Source organism: Arvicanthis niloticus, chromosome 14 (genome assembly GCF_011762505.2).
Source record: "Arvicanthis niloticus isolate mArvNil1 chromosome 14, mArvNil1.pat.X, whole genome shotgun sequence".
NCBI lineage: Eukaryota > Metazoa > Chordata > Mammalia > Rodentia > Muridae > Arvicanthis > Arvicanthis niloticus.
The window spans coordinates 33,634,982-33,658,221 of record NC_047671.1 but is presented as its reverse complement, the minus strand read 5'-3'; the positions used below and the strand labels follow the sequence as shown (position 1 = coordinate 33,658,221).

General features: G+C 42.5%; 1 protein-coding gene across 3 annotated transcripts in view; it reads right to left on the bottom strand.

The window, feature by feature from the left end:
- Znf608 (zinc finger protein 608) overlaps positions 1-23,012 on the bottom strand; it is a 108,840-nt gene extending 85,828 nt beyond the window's left edge. For 2 of the 3 annotated variants that reach the window (XM_034517988.2, XM_076912638.1), the window contains exons 1-2: positions 22,684-23,012; positions 17,997-19,089 (exon numbers count right to left, since the gene is read on the bottom strand). In XM_034517988.2, the coding sequence (XP_034373879.1) occupies positions 17,997-18,899 (903 nt within the window). In that variant the 5' untranslated portion in view covers positions 18,900-19,089; positions 22,684-23,012. Of the gene's footprint in view, positions 1-17,996; positions 19,090-20,166; positions 20,520-22,683 lie in introns of those variants that run through there. The other variant, XM_034517987.2, reaches the window with a different exon arrangement.
- Between the last annotated feature and the right edge of the window lie 228 nt (positions 23,013-23,240).

The following is a 23,240-nucleotide window of genomic DNA, read 5'->3' as shown; positions in this document are numbered from 1 at the left end:
GCATCATCAGAGGTTCAAGGTCATCCTCAACTATTTACTGAAGCCAGTCAGGAATACACAAGACACTGTTTCAAAAAAAAAAAAAAAAAAAAAAAAAAAAAAAAAAAAAAGGAAACAAGCAAACAAATTAAAAGAAATAAGTAATTATAAGTCACAAAAGTTACTTTCGTGACTTATAATTACTGCTTCCACAGACATCACCTCAATCCTGTTCAGTTGCTCTCCTTTACTCTTACTATTTCACAACTCCAGATCAGGTCCTAGTCTGTCTTTACCTCTGGACAACATAACTACTTTCAACCAAACTATGACTACTGAAGACATGTACTGTGTCTTATGGGAACCTCTGGAAAAAATCCATAACCAGTTTCACTGCACCTCTGGCAACTGGCTCCCTCCACCCAACACAGTTCAGAGGAAGCTTTTTTCAAATCTAACTAAGTCAAGTTATTTATTTTACTCCAACTAGAACCCAAAACTCCTTAACCATAGCCTACAAGGCCTAGGTCTAGGATCAAGTCCCAATCCAATCTGGACACAGACTATGCAAAATGCATGCCTTGTGTGTTATCTGAGGGGGTTTAACAGCATGTGCAGTCAGCCAAGAAAACAGCAAGGACAAACATCCAAAAAAATTATGGTTGTGTCCAGTCCAATCAATCCAGATTCCAGGCTCACTTCCCCTCTCTGCTGACCCAGCTCCTTCCCCTCCAGCCACTCCTTGTCTTCCATCTCAAACACACACTTGGCAGGGCTCTATACCCTATAATACAGCTTCAACCACAGCTTTCTCAGCCTTTGAGACCCAACCTCTTCCATTATAGGAACTTCCTGTCATTGAACGTCTTAAAGAAGCAGCGACAAAAGCAGTCTACAATTTTCCAGTGGCCTTCTTTTCCATTGAGTCTTAAGATACCCCAAGATTTGCAACAGAAAAACACAACCATAGGCTCCATCATCAGAAACTCCCTTTCGCCAAACCAAGACTTAGGATGAAATAAAATGTATTACTGCTTGCACAGATTCTGTGTTCTTAAAACCATTGTATCCTTGGGACTCGGGTTGCCCGAACTGTGTAAAGCTACCCTCATCTCTTCAGTGATATGCACTATTCTTATTTCCATGTCCGGAATTAATTTATTAGGTCCATGAGAAATGTTCAATAATTTCTAGAAACCACAACATAACTGGACAGATATATGAAATTCATAACAAATACAAAATACAGAAATAAACAGCATGAATATTGTTCTCAAGTTGTCTCACAGTACACTTGAATGGCAGCATCCATCCCCAGGATCTCTTGGGCTTACTGGTTCTCTATTTGAAGCATGTGCTCTATATTAAGTTACAAAAAGCTTTAGAAAAAATCAAAATCACATTCATTGGTATTACCATATTAAAAGAACTCTCTACAGAAAGGATGGAGGAAATGAGGCCTTAGGTTAGGGAGAAGGATAAAGGGAGGGAAAGAGGAAGAAAGAGAAAGGAGGAAGAAAATGACTGGAGCCATAGAGCAAGCTGACTGTGAAATCAGCCTGACACATAGGCAGAAAATATGACTCATCAAGGCGTGCTACTGAAGACAGCGACCACACTCTTCCTGCTCTTTTCCTACCAGACAGTCCCTACCGGCTCCTTATCAGACCATTCACCACGGGCTACCGAACACTATCTGGATCATCAGGAAGAGTCATCCCGTGGATTGCTAACAGAGGTCAAAGCTCTTGACAAACAGAGGGAGAAAAACCAGGCTATGGCCAGATAGGAATCTGTCAGAAGATGGAGAAAAAGATATCTTTAGCCGGACTTTAACCAAGGGGAGGGGGCGAGGCAAAGAGCACTTCCTTGTTAGGATAGAAAACCTTCAGTTAACCTTGCTCTCAGACACCCTTGGTGTAACAGCCTAGCAGACTTAAACTTACTCCCACACAGAAAGCTCTCTCCAAACTTCTCTCTTTTATAATTCTTATCCCAGACACTATATTCCTAGTGACTTCTACTCCTCCCAGCCACCTATTTCCACCAACACCTCCTCTGTTCCCCTCCCCCGAAAAAAGGACTCTCAAGAGAGCCACCAATCATAACATAACAAGATACAGTAAGACTAGGCACAAACCCTAATTTCAAGGCTAAATAAGGCAGCCTAGTAGGAGGAATAGGGTTCCAAAAGAGCAGGCAAAAGAGTCAGAGACTGACCTCAACCCCACTGTTGGGAGTCCCACAAAAACACCAAGCTACACAACCAAAAGGTACATGGAGAGGACCTAGCTCAGATCCATAGAGCCTGTTTGTAGCTTCCATTTCTGGGAGACCTTATGGGCCCTGCTTAGGTTGATTCTGTGGGTTGTCTTCTCATGGTCTGACTTCTCTTAGACATGTCTTTTTCAGAACCTGAAAATCACCATCCCAATATGGCAGGCCTCTGTTTTTGTTTGTTTCTCTTGTTTTTTTTCCCCCCTCAAATCTTCCATTCATGCAAAACAGCCTCAGTCTTGTTCCTCTGGCTTTTTTAAAGCGCGCAGGATCCATTCACCAACCATGAAACAACTGATATATGGTAAATGTAACAACACACTGATTTAGCTCACAGAGCTCACTCCTCCTCACTTTCTGATGTCTGGATGCATTTCTGTTGCTTCCTTAGGGATCATTTTCCATGGCCCATGTCCACTTAACACAACAGATGTTGTCAATAGCCTTGTGGCCTCCCCTTCTGTCTGGATATTTCCTGAAGCCATTGGCACGTTACTCCTTTCTCTCCCTATAAATCTAGGTAACACACACAAAAAAGGTTCAGTATAGAATCTATTAGCCTACCAACTTCAAAGAAAATATGTTGGGGAAAAGAAAGATAATTTATGAGGTCAAGATTTAGGTCATCTGTATCCTGACCACAAAACACAAGAAAGGCTACGTCTGTGTTTTCAGCACCCATCTCCATAAGAAGGGATAAGGAGGAGGAGGTCTTAAGTAGTTGGGAGAGCATCCTCCCAGATTATTTTACCCATTCTGGCATGGTTATCACAAGCAAGAACTGTGAAGAAGAAATGGGTGCTGAAATCAAACTTCCTACCTCTCCGTGCTACACAGCTACGGTGTGAATGGAACATGATGGCCTGGGCTTCTAAGCCAAGTCTCAGACAAGAGCTCAATCCATTTCAGCATCTAGTGAGTTAATAACTAATGACCTTAACCCCCCCCCAATAGCCAGCCAGTGCCAGTGCGGAGGAAGTGGGACCTCACTGCCCTTGTGAGAAGTTTGTTCTGAACTCAGAGAAAGTTAACCACACAGAACACACTCCTTTTCTAGATCTTCTACCTTCTTGCTCTATAATCAATTCTTTAAGCTTTTCCCTGCCTGTATATAAATATATGTGTGTGTTTAAGTATATATGAGTGTGTGTTTATAAATATAAAATATACATATATTCTATATTTGGTGATTTATCGTTACTTTTAATTCTTTCTTGTTGTTTACTCATTTCCCACACTCCCCCGAAGGGTACTTTGAAATCTTTCCAGTTTTTACAATTAAACCTAACCATCTGGACAAAAATCTTCACATTCACTAAATTAGTCACAGATTTTGTGGGTAAGCTGAGAAACTAAATGCTATGCTCAACGCTAGGATTGAAACCACATCTACCACAGCACAACACTCTCTCTCCAATAATCTCTCCAATTATGCACGCACATTCGGGCTCAAATAACACGAAGGCAACTCTACTCCATTGCACAGAATTATTTATCCAGTTAGTTTCATTCTTTAGATCCTAAAACAAACGACAATGGGCCCAAAATGAGGGAGACTCCAGAAACCTTTTAGAATTTATGGCAGATGAAAGATAAATCATTACATATTCCTTCACTGCCATTTAATTCCTTCCTTCCATTGGTATATGGTGGCAAGCCACTCACCAGATTAAAAAGCAATTTGAGGACTTGGAGGAAAAGCTCAGCAGTTAAAAGCCCAGACTGTTCAGCCAGAGGTTGAAAGTTTGACTCCCAGTACCCATGCCAGGCTGCTCACAACTGCCTGTGTCTCCAGTTCCAGTGGAGGAGATCCAACACCTCTGGCCTCCTCAGCCAAACACACACACACACACACACACACACACACACACACACACACACACCACCCCACATACACATTATTTTAATAAGTAGAATAAATCCTTTAAAAACTGACTTGAAGAATTATGTACATCCAGTGTTCTAGTAAAGATGTAGGCGAAACAGAAAATTCAAGTATAAAAATCTTCCGGCTTCTTCAGTGTTTGCAGTGGTCAGAAACATTCTGAGGTGTTTACGATTTAATATATAGACAGCTCAACTCTAGCAAAGCAAATGATCTTGTGTTATCTGCTCTCTGAGACACAAGCTGCAGCCAGTAAGAGCTCCTGTTACTTTAAAACTGGGCAGAATGAGGCCATGGAAGTAACTGCAGCCGCACTAGCTCTGGTACCTAGAAAAGATTAGTTGGTACCAGGAAATAACGTACATGATCTTGCAGGAGGCTTGTGGGTTCACGTGGTAGTCTTTCAAAGTGCTCCTTAAGCCTTTAATATAAGCTACGATAGAAAGTGTTAGACTTGGGGTAAGCAGATTTATGAAAATCATTTTCAGAGCATCTTAGGTTAGTTCCCTCCCACACACTTGTTATAGAGTAGCAAAAAGGAACCATCAAAATAGCATACAAAACAGGCTCAATGGGACCAGCAAGACCCAAGAGGAACTCCGAGCCTGCCTTCCCCAATCCTACCTGTGAATCAAACTGAACTTCTGGGTAGAGGGCATGTTTAGGTGGTGACTTCTTAAAAGCCTAGCAAGTATTTCTATCACAGAGGCAGTGACAACTGGCAAGAAAAGCTTTCTCTCAGGAAAGGTTAAAGCTGTAGGACATTCCTGCTTACACTACTTCTGGACTTTCACACAGGTAAAAAGATTTATTTCATTTTTTTTTCACACTCACATTTTGGTTTGTTAAGTAAACCTGGACTGAGCACACATTAACATTTCAACAAAGAATGCTCACTGAGAATCTAAGCTAAGAATCAAATCTAAGCGAGCATTTGAAGTGGTTCAGTGTTTTGCTATTTTGGTGGGGCAGGGCAGGGGGACTGGTTCTCACATGTACCCCTGGTTGGACTAGAACTCATAGGTCTACTTGCCTCCTTCTCTCAAGTGCTCGGATTAAAACTAGAAGGCACCATGTCCAGTAATTTTTTACATTTAAAAACATTTTCACGTAGTCTTCTTAGAGACAATGGCACTTCTGTGGTAAGTGAAAGTTTAAATCTACAGTTTTCAAAGTTATGTTGAATTCTCCCAGACATAAAACTGGGTCTCTTCCCTCATTTGTATGGACTATATTACTAGAAAAGCATCGGATGTAAATAATAGCACATTTTTAAAAGCCACAAGTGAAGCCATTAAGACCTGTGTATATATAGATATAGATATAGATATAGATATAGATATAGATATAGATATAGATATAGATATAGATATAGATATAGATATAGGTATTTTTATATCCTACTGGTTCCTCTACCTCTCCATCCATGTTATGTGCAAGTCTGTAGAAGAAAGCCACCAGGTTCCATTTGAATAGGAAGTTATACTGTATTAAAGGGATACAAATATTAAAATAACAGTATCAAAACTTGAGGAAGAATACAATCAGGGTCACCTTAAGCAGACTAGGATCTTGTTACACTCCATTTTTCAAAAAGGCATCACGTGGAGCTGGAGAGATGGCTCCTTGCTTAACAGCACCCAGCTGTCCTCCAGGAGGACCCAGGTTCAACTGCCAGCATCAAGGCAGCTCACAACCATCGCTAACTCCAATTTTAGGGCATCCAATGTGTTCCTCTGGTCTCCAGGGCCGTTGAGTCTGCACATGGTGCACGCACGCAAATGCAGCCCAAACATTCAAATGCATAAAATAGTGAAGAATGCATCAAGTAAGGAACCGATGGTTTTAATGTTCCAGTGGGATGGCTTTGACCGTGGTCAAAGAGATCAGAGGCAGTAAAAGAATATTTGGATCTGGCGTTATCAGGAAGTGTGGCCGATCGTAGACAAAAGAGCAGCTCTCACTCACAAGATTGATGTAAAAATAAAAAAATAATGAACAAGGAGGTGCTTAGCCTGACACTTCTAGAAAACAGTAGTTTACTGGAGACATCCCTAAGCCTCTTTATCCACAAGATTAGAAGGCTGAACTACAATGCCTATGGGGACAAACAAACGCTACTGTTTCTGGAATTTTACTGTTCCCCCTCCCCCCCCCAAAAAAAAATCATCTGTTCTTTTCTAAAGAGAATCACACCAATTTTGGGCTGCCAGACAACAGTTCTTGGGCCCCTTGATTGTATACCACATCACTGCCTTCCTGGAGAGTCCCTTTCTATTCAGAACCATGCCACTACCCAATTAAATAGGGGATGTTTCTGACAAATGTCCCAACAATTCTGGAGAATGTTTTGGTAGGACCTTGGGGCACCAAGGGCCCTCCACTCCCCAGCCTTTTTTTTTTTCTGCTCCCCTCCTCGTCTACCTTCCTACTTGACCCTCAACACCTCCCACCACCATCTCAACAAACTACAAAATAAAACATAGCGAGAGTCCTCGAGCCCTTCTCCCAGCTATCTTAGGGTTTTAATGTCTTGATCAGGCAAGGAACCTGCATTCCCACCTCCTAGCTCATTTCTTAATAATCTAAGAAATGTTCTTGCCTAAGCAGCCTCACCATTAAATAACTACATAATTTCTCCCTTTTGCCTCTTTTGCATGCAAAGAAAGGATGCGGTGCGGTGGGGGTGGAAAGAATGATTGAGTGTGATCAGAAAACACAACCCTGGGCATGTGGGTCCTGTACTATACAGCCACATACTGTCACCTACCAGCCCATAGGATCGAGTAAGGAGTAAGTCTTAGTTTGGCAACAAATGGTTTGCTCTAAAATTCAACCATTCATTCATCTTTGTTGTTGTCATTGTTGTTGTTGCTGCTGCTATTGCTGCTGCAGTTGTTAACACCTTGGCTGCTGACCAACCCAAAGACTTCTAAGTTCGCCCACTATTTTGCTCTCCCAATGGGTAAAAGGTAATAAGCTCATTCAGAGTGTATAAAACTATGCACCATCAACAAAAGCCTGTATTGCTTCCAAGATGCACAGTGGCTTCCAGACACACAATGAATAGCTGTGTGCAGCAGCCCCACCCCCACCCTCAAACACAAATGCCAGGCCCCAATTAAGCACCCTGGGGGCCTTCAAAGCAGCTATACTAAGTTGCAAATACAGCAAGATCCACTTGAAATCCAACTATCCTGTGTGCTTTTCCTCCCAAGATAGGGAGCGACTGGGGCAGACTGGCCTCATTAAGGGGTAATTAGTGAACCCCAGGACTGGAGAGGCTACCACAGTCATGCCTATTGTGAGATTTCAGTATGGAGATGGCAATGTTTTTTAAGCTAGGGGGGTCTCCATAATCTAAGAGGCCCATGTTTTAAAATTTTAGGCATTTCAATATTTCCATTTTTCTTTTTTGCTACCAGACATTAAGGAAAAAGAAAGGAAGCCATACAAAAGACTTGCCTGCTGCTTTTATGGGGCTTGTGCATAGTTTAAATAAAGGGCTTTTGTAAAAATTATTTGAGCCATTTCTGTTTCATAGATAATAAACATGAAGTTTTGGTAAAATCATCTAAGTAATTTATATTCCATATGTAATAAATAATGTAAAACAAGACCTGTTTAAATGCAGTGAAATAAACACTTATCTTGATTGCCGAGATTGAAAATAGCACATAAATAGGAAGGTTAAAAAATCAATCAACATGGGTCTTTTATTATTATATGACAATGACCTTGAAAAGACAATAGAGGTCTCCATTTACACCGGAAAGCTGTTACTTAGAAACCAACAGAGTGACGTGATCAACATAAGCTCTTTACCGTCAATAAAACCCTTCACACCTCTTTAAAGCCCATTACGTCTGTTTGTATCAATCTGCCAAGATGCTTGAGGACGGAACTCTACTATAAAATGTGCCAATAAATTCTGCTGTTTACATCCTTCAACATCGAGAGTAGCACCGCTACACCAATGCTAAGCCTCGGGTCCACTGTTATGTGTACTAAAATTATCCAGCATGGTGTTTGAAAAAGTGGTTTCCAAGGGATGTAATGAAATAGTGTTCTTAATGTCTCTTTCGAGGCCAGGATTTAAACCCTTCCAATATACACAGAGATCGGGTGGATCAACAACTTCGTGAAAATTCACTGAAGAGGAGAAGATAGAGTAGCGATCACTGATGTGTAAAGATTTCCTCCACCAGAGAGCCAACCCCTTCTATATGGGCGTTGGGGGCTAAAGTCATGACACTCCATGGATGGGGACCCTAAGAGCTCTGAGAAGTTTTGCTCCAGGGACATAGACACAATTTAGGGCATTTGTTAGCGCCTACAATGGCATCATTAACTCAACTTTTTTTTTCAAGGCAGGGCGACCCGATTCCTCTATCTGGGGCTACAGCTTTTAGCCATATAATGAAATAGTGTTTAAAAAGTAGCAATGTGTCTGGGCCAAATATATCTGTGCTATATTTAGAAGTAAATTTGTATTTGTATCTATTAAAACACTTCACAGGGGGCCCCTACTTAGCTTATTTTAGAAATAATTCTTCTTCTTCTTCTTCTTCTTCTTCTTCTTCTTCTTCTTCTTCTTCTTCTTCTTCTTCTTCTTCTTCTTCTTCTTCTTCTTCTTCTTCTTCATCTTCTCCTCCTCCTCCTCCTCCTCCTCCTCCTCCTCCTCCTCCTCCTCCTCCTCCTCCTCCTTCTTCTTCTCCTTCTTCTTTTGCAAAACTTAAACATATGCCATACATTCTGGGAAATCTTGAAAGGTGGCTGGGTAGAGACTCCTAACGGAAGGAGTCCTCTTGTTTTAATATATCCCATATTTGAGAGTGGAGAAGGAGATGCGACCCATGGAAGTCATTCCTAATAGTCGGTAACTCTTCCTCTTCGAGTAAACCCAAAGGCTAAATAAATAAATAAATAAATATCGAAGGGCATTAATGTGTTTCTAGATGTGTGCGTGTAAGTAAAACAGCAGTCATAATGTGGAAATTTCAGTCACATTTTACAACTAATTGGAAGCAGATTAGAATTCCGCCTCAGGGGAACGCTGTCAGACTAGAAGCTGAAGCAAATGAAGAAAGAGGTGAAGGCGTCCTGAAGAGCTGACAGATTTACTGTGCTCAGGACCATAAACGGGTCCCTGGCTGCAAGGAGGGTGAGTCCCCGAAGTCCAGGAGCCAGCAGCGCGCCCCTAGGAGCCCAGGCCACGCCCCCAGGGAACAAGGACCTGGTCTCTGGTCCCCATCACACACACAAAATAAAGGAACCTGCACACTGACACACGGGTCGGGGGCCCAAGTCCAAGGGAGAGGGCCTTCCTTTACCAGATGGGGGAGAGGGAGGAAACAGGGAAGCTAGTGAGGGCCAACAGAGCCATGAAGTAATGGAAACAGCTGCTGGCTTTCGACTTCAGTGTCTGGCATCTGATTCGCCATGATGGAAAAGGCTGGGAGAAGGATTTGGGTGAGGAATGTAGATGGAGACAATTGCCCAAACGCTGTTGGCTGCATGGAGCTGGGGGTGGAGGGAGACCAATTGCTCCCTTGTGAAATCATGTTGCTCCCTTTGGGCAGCCCCAGTCAGCACACCTGAGAGAGTTAGCTCATATTGTACCTTCTAGCAGTTGACAGATCTGGGACTGCTCAGAGCTTCTCCATCCGTTACCAAGCCATCGGTCTGTCTGGTTGACCAGGTGGCCACCATTCATCTGTGCTCTGCTCAACTTCCACACAGCTTCACATCGAGTTAAAATGGACTACTCTCTCATTCGCTCCCTGGAATTTTCTTTTCCTTTTTAAATCACCACTGCTTGCTTTTGAACCAGGTCAAGGGTCGGGTTCTATTTGCTGTTGCCTATTTTCTCCTCTGCTTCCTAGACTGGGTCCTAATTTCATTTCCATGACAAAAGAACAGGAACTAGGGAATGCAGAGCTAAGTGCCATTGTGCTGATCTTGAGCCCATAAGGAAAGCCTAGATTTGATAGCGTTATCCATGTACTGTGGTGAGCCACATGCAAATAAACAGTTCCCCGTGAAGAATGAAAACCCAAGGTTTCAGTCCTTCCAAGTCAAACATTATTGTTTTTAATATGAGCTATCCATAAAATCGGTGAAGGAGATGACAGGAAATTCAAAAGTAAGCCGGTCTGGCTGAGCACAGTTTGCAAAAGGAAAGGAGGGGGTGGAGAGGAGGAGGGAGGAATGTTCTCCAAATCCCCCTCCTATTTTCAGTGAAGAATGAACTAAACTGTAAAATCTGCACAGGAACACAAACAGTGATTTTACGCTAGTGGAATTCAGAGGTGCGGTAAGGCTAGTACCTAACCAAAGGGCAGCCCTCCAACATAGGCTGCTAACCTAATAAGGAACAACTTGGACATGACCTTTGAACCCTCAGTGACTAATGTGAAGGATACAGAGGTGCAGGAAAGCAAGCGTCCCGAAGGCCAGATGCGCTTTCCAATCAAACCAGAGTCTTGTTTAATCAAAGGGCAAGTAGTGACTTCCAGGAGTTTACAAAAGTGTGACCAACTGGAACTTTGTTGCTAATTGAAGCATATAAAAGAGTCCATTTCTTAAAACATTTTACACTTTAAAAAAAAAATAATAAATTTACTGCCACATGACAAAAACCAGAATCAAACTCACTGGTAGAAGATCAGTACAACCAAAGACCAAGCTATTATTTCAAACTGTCAAGGGAAGGCAGTAAAATTGCTACCAGGTCTCCCTAAGTTACCCTTCAATAAAAAAGAAGCCATCGGGGAAATAAGAGGAAAAGAAAACACATCAAAAACCTTAAAAGTCCCTTTAAGTAAAATTATACGCCCGTGGCATCATGCCATCTGCTCTCTGGTTAACATAATAAGCCCCTTCTCAACCCTAAATATGTGCTTTCTAATGCCGTTATGAATGACACAAAAATATAATCAATATGTTTTTATTTACCCCTAAACTGTGTCGCCTACATTCATAAGGCATTATTAGGATATACTTAAATGTACATTTTTTTCCCTTAGGGTTCTAGCAGACACTAGAGTCCCAGGATGAAGAAAGATAGGTGTCTGAAAGTCATGGTGAATAATCAGACTGGATCCGGATGACCAGATGGGAGAGAAAAGGGAGAGGCTTTGAAAGTCAGCAGGGATGTCTGTTCACCATTTTAAACCTGCTTGTCCTAATCAGAACACCCTACCCATTGAGTTCTCCACTAGAATTAGAGTGTATAGATGTTAAATTTTCACTTAGCCAGCTTCCCTGGGGATAAAGGACTCCTTCTTAAAGATCCGATGAGAGTCCTATCGTTCAAGGCCCACTGGCCTACACAAGACTCAAGCATTTGCTGTGTGGTCACTTTAGTCCTTGAAGCAGACCCATAAACGCTTCTACTACATTCCCAGAAGTGTTTCTAAGCGAAATTCAGCAGGCACATAACCTTCAGCTTCCAGAACAAAGTGCCAGCCTCATCATCTTGAATTCCCCTGAAGCTTTGAAAATAATGTTACAAACAGCCCAACTGCTGGTCAGACAGCTAAGAGTGGTTTTAACAACCTTTCATTCAGTTGCAATGGCTTTGTTACTGTAGCCAAACCTTTAGCCCAAACTGAGAAGTTGTTACAGAAAGCAAGCAGTCACTAGTGAAATCTCAATGGGGAGACAGAATTGGACTCAGAAGGAGGGACCTCCCCCGCCCCCTTTCTCTCTGTCTCTAGCAGAGGGAAATGCAAAATTAGTGGTGCTTTTATTTTAAAAATACATTTATTTATTTATGGGTGTGTCTGCCCTTGGGCATAGGTGTGTGTCCCTGCCATGGGGCACATGAAGAGAGTCAGAGGACAAATTACAAGAATTGGTTCTCTCTTTCTTCAGTGTGGGTCCTAAGGAACAAACTTGGGTCTTTAGATTTGGTGATTGGTGTCTTTACTCTTTGAGCCAACTCAAAATCTTGATTTGTTGTTCTTGCTTAGCTGCTTATTTGTTTTGTGATTTAAGAATAGAGCTCGCACCACACAAGACTACCAATCCAGCATCTATATACGCACAACACCATTTAGACTCTCAGACCTCTTTTATAGACCCCTTACCGGGCTCCAATACAATCTTTACATTACTTACTCTGTGACTACCCAGGGAATTACTGAAACAGATTTCATCTGTTCCCTACCATATTCAGTGACCCAGAATCAGGCATGTATAATTCACTGGTAACAATCCTAGCAAAGAAATGATATTCCACTGTGAAGTTGCAGCCAAGGGTAGCCCCAATGTTTCCTTAGTTCTGGCTTCTACGTGACAGAAGAACGCTCTACAGGTGACTTAGAAATAAACTGTTTAGTATCCTGGCTACACCCTTGATGTTCAGATCGCTGGCAAGTTGAGAGCGCTGGCAATCAAAACTGTTGTGTTATAGTAATTACTACGACAAACTTCCCGATGCTTAATATTAGAGAATAGAAGAGTATGATCCCCCACCTCTTCTACACCTCTAGAGTGTGTTCAACGTGGCAATTATCTTCGTTCAAGCAGCAGAGTTTAAATTGCATTGAAACTCAATTATACCCATGACTTTTTTAAAACATACACTTCAAAAGGCAGGTTTCACCACACTCAAATCACTGAGCGAAATCTCTTTCCCAGCTTATAAAAAAAGAGATTTTTATCCACCTCCCACGAGACATCTTCAAATACAAAACTGACTTCCCTGAAGCTTTGGATCTACTTTCCTTTTTATTTATTTTATTTTTTTTTTCTTTTTGGCCTTGTGAATGCAGAAGGAAGGCTGAGCAATGTTGAAAGAAAAAGAGGGTGCCCACCTGATTTTAAAACAAACAAACGCTTCAACCTGCCACTTCTCCAATGTCATTACCAAGAGCCCCAACTGCCACCACCTTCAAAGAGCAGAACAGATACTTCTTAACAAAAACACTACTCTTAAAGGTAGTAAATTTATGATTTAAGGGCTAGTAGCCAAAGTAGCTTTCGAATTATCGAGGGCCTCTTAGGATGAGCAAGAATGCATTATGCGCTAATGACCACAACCAGGGGTCTCTTCTCCTCTCCTTTGTCAGAACCCAAGCAGATACTCCCCTGCAGCTTCACCATTAACATGTCTGTTTCTTGTCAGCCCTCTCAGAGATAATGTCATTTATCTCAGGAAGGCACAAGCCCAGTCATTAGCTTCAATAAAAGACTTCAAACAAAGGCCGGATAATGTTTTACCCAGGGTTCCCACTAAACCCAGAACCAAGAGTACTCTGTCTCTCAGAGCCAAATACACAAAAGTTATCCTTAAAGAAGTGCGTTGTTGTTTATCAGGGATTCTAGAAGGTGGCTCTGAATGAGAGTATGACCTGTGTATAGTAAACACTAGTGCCCAGCACTATCATATAAAATTAGTTTAATGAAGAGTGATGACCAGGGTTAGCCCTGGGGAGCCTTTCTCCTGTAGCCTCCAGGAGAAAACTTGACAGGATCATTTAGATCTTTGAAGCACTGACCCCCTCATTGTAAGTGCCTGTTGAAACAGAATAACCCATAGGAAGTGGCCAATGGCTGAGCTTCTGGAAATCTTCCAAAAAAGAGAGAAAAAGTGGAACTGGTTAAAAGAAACGTGGGAACACGTGTTCTCACAGTGGTGCGTGTATTACTGCAATCTCAACTTTCTATGAAGTACCAGGTGGACTTTTTTTTTTTTTTTAAATTAAAAGGAAAAAAAAAAAGCACAGACATCGTCAAAATTAGGGCAAATCTCAGCCATTCACTCAATCCCCATGTTTCATGCTGGAAACGAAGAACAGATGGTACTTTCCGTGTTGTTTGAGTCTGGTTATTGAACACCTCCGTGGCTAGGGAGGTTTCTGCTTAGCACTTTCGGCATTCACTCAATTTACTAACTATAAAAGTGCTGCTTAGGAAAAAAAATAAGTTTTTATAACACTCTAATTAAAACCATCTTGCACCCAAACAATTTTACTTCAAGAGCATATTCTTAACCTTAAGACATTAGGATATCCACCCCTTCCCCCTGCCCTTCTCCCCCTAGTGTTATGGGCGATTTGCCAAGTTATTAAAGTAGCTGAACATAATCTTTTTTAAGCTCAATCTGGAGCAATTGTGTATACTTTTACAGGTTTTTTCTCCAACAAACCTAACAGATTTCAAATGTTCATTGATGGACACAAATACTCCAAGATTCGTGAGTTCCCACAGACACCTCTGGAGAGCCCCTCTGTCATCCTCCCAGGATGTCTATTGGACCAGAAGGAGGATCGGTGCTGACAGGAAGCCACCTTTAGCTAAATCCGTATGTAACTTTCGAAACAGCACACTGTCCACCTATAATGGTCTCAGTTGTTTCATTAAAGCAAGTGACCTTCCTGCCCTTTCATTCCTCCACAGGTCAAATGCACTCCCTAGTTCACAGGACACACTATATTATGGGAGTGGGAGACGTAGCCACAAAAGTCATTAATCAAAATACGTTCTTAAACTGCTCACACTTACTTAGAGAATGTGTCAGGATTCCCTAGTGACGTGTAAAAAGGCTTCTACAAGAGAATCAAACAAAATGAGTGATATCTTATTATAGACAGGTCCATTTATAGACACCATCTTTTGGAAGACAAGGCCCATGGAAATGAAGAGTTTATACATTACAGAAATAACCCTTCTTGGAATATGTACTGCATAGAACCCTAAGACACAACTATCTGACTTTCATTTATTTCTATTTAAGTGTCAGCTGTTTTTAGGGCTGTTTTTCTTGTGTGTTTCCCAATATTCTAGCGATTAAATAATACCGCTGATTGTAACAGTACTCAACATAACTATTTAAACCAGCCCAATGGTTCCTTCTCGGATAAATCTAAAGTATGAGAAAATGAAGAGATATGCACACAGCTTCAAAGCAGGACCATTCTGCTTTGAGAGGCGGGAGGAAGGTGGAGAGGCAGGTTCTAACAACCAAAGCCAAGTCATCAAACCTACTTAGGCAGACATGTCACCGGTGGCTTAACCGCAAAATGGGCTCTAGAAATACAGCTCAAACATCTTGGAATTATGATGTGTTTTGATTTTTTTTTTTCACGTATTAAGGGAGTGGCGAATTTTACAACATACTTGTGGTTTCCACATAAAGGAGCCAGAACACTCATTGATTTAATTAGGTTTCATAAGGTCCAATTTATCATACTTTACATGACTCTGTGTAGTGAAGAAACAGAATAAACAGACCAAAAATAACATTTAAGCACGCTGTGAAAATTAACCAGTGACAGCAAGTCTTACGAATCTGCTTTAACCTTCCAACCAGAAAAAAAGAAAAAAAAAAAAACACCGAAAAACATGTTGTCCCCTCGCATGAGAGCAAAAGATAATTGTTGCATCTTTACTCTGAAGGTACTTACTCTTCAGTAACCTGGTTTTACAAGGATGTTGAACTTAAAACATATAGAATGTTTTTTTTTTTTTTTTTTTTTAAGTAAAACTTTAAAGATGCTTCTGGTGTGGATGTGAAGTATGTCTTCAAGTGAAGTGTGACCTACTAAGTTCTTGCTTCCTAAACAAGCATCCTTCTGCCATTGAGAGGTATTTTAAAACAAAGCTTAATTTGACATAACCAGTAGTTAGTGGAATTAGGCTTCCTTCCCTGGCTGGTAATTATGCCAGGGAGTTGCCATCTCTGAGAGGCAAGAATGGATGCATTATGAAGTTGTTTGGGGGATGGGGAGGACAGTGTTTAAGGAACAATGTTTAAGATCCTAAGCCAACATCTCAGCTTGACAAGAGTGGCTAAGAGTGTAGGTTCCAGGCCCCTAAAACCATCCTAAAATGATTTCTGGGCCAACTCTGGTGGCTGAGGTTGAGTATAGCTTCCACATTGCAGGGCAACGTTCTCTCTCTTCCCTCCCCCTCCTCCCCCACCCTCCCACCCCCGCCCGCCAGCTTGACTTGTTTGCTCTTCATTTATGGAATTCATATGATGCCATTTATACTGCTCTGCCTGAAGATGCATTGCATGTGTTTGAATAATTCAGCCCCTCCATTCTTCAGCCACTTCCCTCTGTGACTGGGAAGCCAAAGGAACACAAACTGGAGAACCGACACCACGCACTAATCTCAGTTGCCATGACAGCAGCCTTTGAGATCCTGAAATGTTCCGATCGCCAGCTAAACAAAATTGTTGAATGTGAACATTTGGCTGGAAGATTAAAAGGCTAAGGGGAATGCAAAAGGCCAGAACCTCCCACATTCCCAGCAGCCAGTGGATCCAATCAAATAGCTCTGACTCCTTAACCACAGCATTGTGAGCACTGGATTAGGGCAATTCATCCAGATAGTTAAAGCAGATTAGAGCTGCAATTTGAAGACTATTGGCAACAAAAGTAAATGCCCCACTGTACTAAGAAATAAGAAGATTTCAAAATGTCTTTTGGTAGAAATTATGTGAAATTACACATTTAAAGTAAGAAGCAAAGCCTGAGATTTTTTTTTAAAGTTAATTTAAATTCATCAATGTAATAGGCTAAGCGGATTTGGATTCCAAAAGTAATCAGTAGCCTTTTGCAAGTTTGACAGTGTTGCCTACACCTTTCTCCTCCGGCTCCATCAGTGTTTACAATCAGAACTTCATTTCCATGTTCGTTCCAACTTTAATTCTGAGCACTCGAAGTTGAAAACAAAAAGAATCAGAGAACTGTGAATTATTTTATGCAGAAGTAATTCCCAGGAGACTTCTTAGCATCATTCCAGCCAGAAAGGGGGGAAAAATCATATCACATAATAAGCATAGTTAGAAGAAATCACATTACTACGACCTCTTGATAGAAAGACATCTGCATGCCACAACTTGTGGGATGAGTCTAAAGATTAATTTCACAGAAACACCACTCTCAACCAATGAGTCTGGTGGACACATACCCATCAGTTCCCAGACGTTACCCCAAAGCAACTGCATTCCAGCCAAACAAAACCCAGACCTCCATGCCTAAGCAAGCTAACACAGGGGCAGGTTTTCCAGTACAGTATCTAACCACAGACTTTAAGACAATGACCAAGAAGAGTGCAAGGGTCCAAATGGCCTAAGTCAAGCATTGTTAAGTCACAGTTGGCTTCACTGCTGCCCCGATGGCCCCCTTGGTCATATCCTCACATTTCAGGAAGACAATCCAAATGTGATATCCAATTCTTACTTACTAATCTTCCAGCTGCCCAGGCAAGCTAATACCGAAGTGATTAGTCTCACAGCTCTGATTGCAATAGGTGAGAGAGCAAAGGAAGAGAGTGTCTCCACAGTCACCAAAAACAGGCACAGTTTGACTGCATAGTTACAAAGTCAGTGAATCAATACTCCCAGCCTGGAGCACACCCTTTGACAGAACTATTTGGGTGAAAGTAACAGAACAGTGAGTGTAAATAACCCTGCACACTCCTTTCCACAGAGGGAACTGGAACCCTGTTCCTAAGGACACACTGTTAACAATAACATAGACGACAATTCTCTTTAGGGAAGAAACCAGTACGAAACTCAAGCTAGTGTTTTCTGGTCAAAGCACACACGGACAACTTGCTGGCTGCCCAGAAATCCTTACAAGGCAAAGGGCACTTGGGACATCCAGAATCTCCCACCCTATGACCTTTCAAACGCTGGCACCACAAGCAGCAGAAGCAGCAGCAGAAGCAAAAACCAAACACTGCACTCAGGATAGCATCCATAAAGGATGAACGTCATAGTAATCTCACAGAGAACCCAAAAGCACTAGGAAGTGTAAGACACCCGGAGGCACATCCCACAACCCCAAACAAATACACACAGAGTGGGATACACAAGAAGGCGACCGTATCCTACCTTCTCGGTTTTCAGTTTCTTAATTCGCCTGTGGCTCTCCTCCTCCTCTTCTTCCTTCTTGACCAGCATAGAGTTTCCCATGAGCGTTGAATCCGGAGCAGTTTTGCTAACTTCCCCTGCAGCCCCGACGCTGCCACTCCCAGCGACCCCACAGTGAAAGGGGCTCGCTCCACTTCCATTGCTCTTGGCCCCAAAGCCATAAAGGTGACCACCGGAGGGGGCCTGGCCACCGCCGCCATTCTGGTGGCCCTGCAGCAGGTCGTGCTTGTCTTTCCGGGATCTCGCAGCATCCTTATCCCGCTTGGCTCCTCGGCTGCTGTGGCTTTTCCCTGGCTTCTCTTCCTTGCTTTTCCCACAGGAGCTTGCCCCCGCGGTGGCAGCCGAGGTCCCGGTGCTGGTACCGTTGCTGTTTGGGTTGCCGCCGCCGCCGCCGCTCACACTTTGACCCAGCGCTGAATTCATGCCAGTAGCCTCTCCAGGGCGCCCTTGGACTTCCTGCCTCTTGCCAGTGCTGCTGATCTCGGGAATTCCATACAAGGCAGCAGAAGGCAGAGATTTATTAGCATCCTTAGAAGTTTTAGCCCTTTTCACTTTTGATTTGCTGGTCTCTTTGTGTGAATTCCCCTGGGGAGCGGAGGGCTGAACAGAAGCAAATTTTAGGCCATCAGCTAAGGCTGAGGTAGCACAGGTCCCATTGGAGGCCGGCCCTCCACAATCCTTAGTAGTGTTGGTAGTGGTGTTGGTGGAATTATTCATCTCAAATTTCTGTCTGTCCTTTTCCAAATCGGCGTCCAAATCAATGATTAAATTTCCAACCCCGATTTCCCAATCATCGCCACTGTCATAAGTATCAACTGTATTTGGATCCACACCTTTTCCTGCAGTCGAAACGTTCACGGACATCCTGAAGATGAGCTCTCGAGATTAAAAATCCGATGAACTTTCCTTGAGAGATGAGGGGACATTCGTTTAGCTCCTCTGGGCTTTCTCGTAAAGAAAAAAAAATTTTTTTCTTCCAATTTTCCTCTTCTTTTTCCTGCCCCCCAAAATGTGTTCAGGGATCTCACTCCCTTCACTCCAGGTCCACCTTCTCCTGTGGAGGGAGAAAAAAAGTCGAATATTTCTTGTCTGGGTATTACCGAAATAGAAAACCACTAATACTGGGGAGTTAGTAAGGGGCACAGGGAAGGACAGAGAAGAGGGGGCTCATTATTGTCTCCGCAGTCTAATACCAGGTTTAAAGGAAAACAGCCAGACTTGAAAAGCACCCCCCTGACAATAAGCATCTTACAGTAGCTAAAACGAAAATCCCTCTAAACAGCAGGGGGATAGCCAGTTCTTTAAAAGCATTAAAATATCTCCAAGGATCTGATTCAAGCCCAGAAAGGTTTTGTGGCTTTTTTTTTTAAGTTGAACATTTTTTATTTTTGCCTAGCACATGTGCTATTTCAACCCCAGGAAAAGATCCTGGACATTCATACAAGAAAAACACCCTCTTAAACATCTCCTAAACATGGCCTGGGTCTTGCAATGTAAAAACAAAACCAACCAACCAACCAACCAAACAAACAAACAAACAAAAACACAGGCCCTCAAAGTTCTCTAAGACTAGTTTTCAAAATGATGTCACTCAGTTTTCCTTATTTCTAATTTTAATACTTCTTACAAATTGTCTAGACAATCTAGGTTTTGTTCTCCACAAGAAACAGAAAAACAACCGTAGTTCCTCTCTTACACACATACCTACCACCCCACTTCCCAAACAGCTACACATTCTTTATGAAATATACACAGACCTCTTTAAGAGTATTTTTCTCAGTAAAAAGATAGTGTGAGAGGTTAAATATTTGCCTTTTTAAGAGAAAAAAGAAAAATCTATCTAAATCTATCTAAATAATTTTGCCATACCCCTGGGTCACAGAACTGCTCAGTCTGTTAAATATTGTGCTACTGCCTGTAGGGAAACTGATTAAGACGTACACTTTAAGTGATCTGCGCCAAGGTGGCCTCAGTGACCACAAATGAGTGTGTGTTTGACAAAGAGCAGTTAAAACAGTTTTTAAAGGGATCAGCCCCCTTTTAACAGTTGATTGTTGAGAAAATAAATAAATACACAGAGAGAGAGACACACACACACAGAGACACGCAGAAAGAGAGAGAGGATGCTTACCTTTAAATCCTTTATCATTTTTAATTAGGCCCGCAAATCAAAAAAAAAAAAAAAAAAAAAAGCATTTCTCAGTCCACTAGGCGCACAGCCCTGTGCCTCATTTTACTTAAACACCAAATGATCAAAAAGGAAGAAACCAAGTAACACATCTCAGCCAAAATAATCACTCAGTAACATTATTCCACTTCCCCATCCCCCTTTTGGCAAAAAGCTCTGGAGCCCTTTTCTCCTTTAAAAAAAAAAAAAAAAAAAAAAAATGTGTCACTGTGCAGCTGAGAGATGCTTCACATCCACAACCCAACCACCGAAGGGTGTTTTTCCTCTTAACAAGCATTCAGAATAATAGGGTGTTGAGAGAGAGGGAGAGGAGAGGGGGAGGGGAGGGGAGAGGAGACTAGGAGAGAGAGAGAGAGAGAGAGAGAGAGAGAGAGAGAGAGAGAGAGAGAGAGAGAGAGAGAGAGAGAGAATGAGAATTAGAGAAAAAACTTTTCCGAACTTCTCATTCCGCTTTCAGTTGCAGACTTCAGAGTCACCGTGATCAGTAAGTAATGATCTCATGTAGCAAACCTACAGGCGTCCTCTAGTAACGAGACAGAATGTGCTAACATCGGGATAAATTAGTGAAAGGGAAGAAAGAATAAGAAGAAAGGACTGAAAATCTGGGCTGGATTCCGCCTGTTAGTCGGGAAGTGGCATTTTTCCGCTCGTCCTGACATTTGATTTCTCCAACTAACTTAAGGAGGGGGCGAAAGGATGGGGGGAGGAGGAGGAGAAGGAGGAAGAGAGGGTGGGATGAGGAGCTAGGCTAGAGGAGAAAAAGAAAGGTGTGGAGGAGGAGGGAGCAGACGATGCAGGGAGCTGATAAACCAGTTAGAGCAGCTTTCGCCCGGGGCGGGGGGTGGTGGAGCGGGGAAAATAACGGCGTCTAAAAGGGGCTGTCTTGGAAACCTGAAGGATGTGATGTTTTCCTGTTTTATGTTGTTTTTGAGAAAAAAAAAGAACCTAGTTCTTAGAATAATCCCCGAGGAGGGGTTAAAATCCTCCGCCGCGCAAGCCGATCTGTCATGTGGTAATTCGATAATTAGAGTCAAAAAGATTTTTTTTTTTTTTTTTTTAAGGCGACCTTTCTCCAGGACAATTTCTCTTTCTCTACACGCAGCAAACAGTGCGTCTCTATTTTTTTCCCTCCTCTCTCCACCTCTCGCCCACCCCCCTCCTGTGTTTAGTCAGATGGCCTCGGAGCTTGGCTTAGTATTTTTAATTAGCTGGCGTTTGGAAGCTAAAAGCAGTAATGAATTGTTGATGGATTGGAAGTGGAGAGTCGCTTTGCTGGAAATGTCGGGGCTGGGAGAGGGGGATGGGCGCCTTAGCAACACCAACCATCTAAAAGGAGCGGTTTTGTTACAGTGCAAGCCTTTCACATCACGTGAGGATCAAGGGCTCAATTGGTTGTCGTGAGAACAAAAATGGTGACAAGCGTATCAAGAAAATACTGATCTGGTCTTTAAAAAAAAAAAAAAAAGCTGAAGGTTTCTCCCTTCCCCCTGCAACCCCCTCCCCCCTCCCCGCACGCCCTACAGTGGGCGAAGCTACAAGTTATGAATGTGAAGCATTTCTCAGCCATCTAGAATCTCGGAAGTTCGGAAGGAGGGAAATGTAATGGCCACAAGAGCAAAGCAGATGTTTTAAAGAAACAGCTTATAAACCTTTCCTCAACTGATCTCCAATTTGTCGGCTTTCCCAAGGGGGCCAAGGCAGCGGACGCCTGGGGGGAGGGCAGAGTACCTCAGAGCTGCTGGGATTTTAGGAACACCCCCCCCACACACACACACACACACTTCATGTATTAAACAAAGAAAAACATTTTGCTAGCTCCCAAACAGGGACTTGTAATAAACACACCATTGTTACTATTTGTGGGTTTGTTTGGGTTGGGTGGGGCTCTTCCCACACACACACACACACCTTCTCTTAATGGTGTTTTTTTTTTTCCTTCTTGCCTTTTTTTTTTTTTTTTTTTTAAGAAAGTGGAAAATGGTAGTTACAGTCATTACATGTAATGGATGAATATTCCCTAGCTTACTATTAAATTACTGAACAGGAGGATGTGACAGGAGAGAAATCGGCTTGTTCTACCCGGGTTCCCATTTGCCTGACTCGGTCTGGGCGGGGGTCAGCTCAGCTCCGGTAGAGAAGGAAAGGAGGGGGAAAGGTGCGCCAGAGACCTGACACGGAGGACCAGGGTGTGTAACTGAATCACTCTTAGTCTCCTTTGGGTTAGAGCCCAAAAGGTAATTTACTCTTAAGTTAGCCCAAGTGCCCAGTCAAGCTTAATTTGTCTAAAGAAGTTACAAAGTCACCCTCCACTGAATAAAATTCACCCTTCTTGGGCTGTTATAAATGCAAAGCCAAAACCTGTAACTAGTTCCTCATTTCAATGCATAAAACTCGCACATTCCCCTGCATGAATACCCCACTAAAGTGCTATATAGCGACACACCACGCAACCGTACTTACGGTCTGTATGGGAGCGAGTTGACCTTTTCCTTCTAACTGCATTGAGTGTGTTTGGTTGCAGCCGCTTTATTTTGGAAATTATAATTTCTTCAATTTTTTTATTAAAGATGGACCAGCAAATGTCACAGACCGTCCCGTGTATTATTTTTTTTATAAAAATAAAAAAAACAAACAAAAATAAAGCAAAAAAGAAAAACAGAACACAGAAATCCCCCCGGTGCACACACACACACTCACACACACACACACACACACCAAGCTTGTTCTGGAACAGTGGAGTCAGAACTGAAACACAACACACGCACAGGGGGAGTGCAGCCAAAGGAGCTCTCAGCCTGTATACCTGAAAGGGACTTTTCTTTGTTCCCAATGCCCTTTCGCACAGGGCCAATCAGAGAGCAGCTTTTATGAAACTGGGCTCTCTCATTGGCTAGCTGCTTTCTCTTGGCTACTGTAGGGGGTTGAGATATACACACGTATAAAACACACACTGAGCGCGGGTGGGGGTGCGGTGGGGGGTGGCGGTGGAGACAAAGCGTTTTATTTTCCAAGCAGAT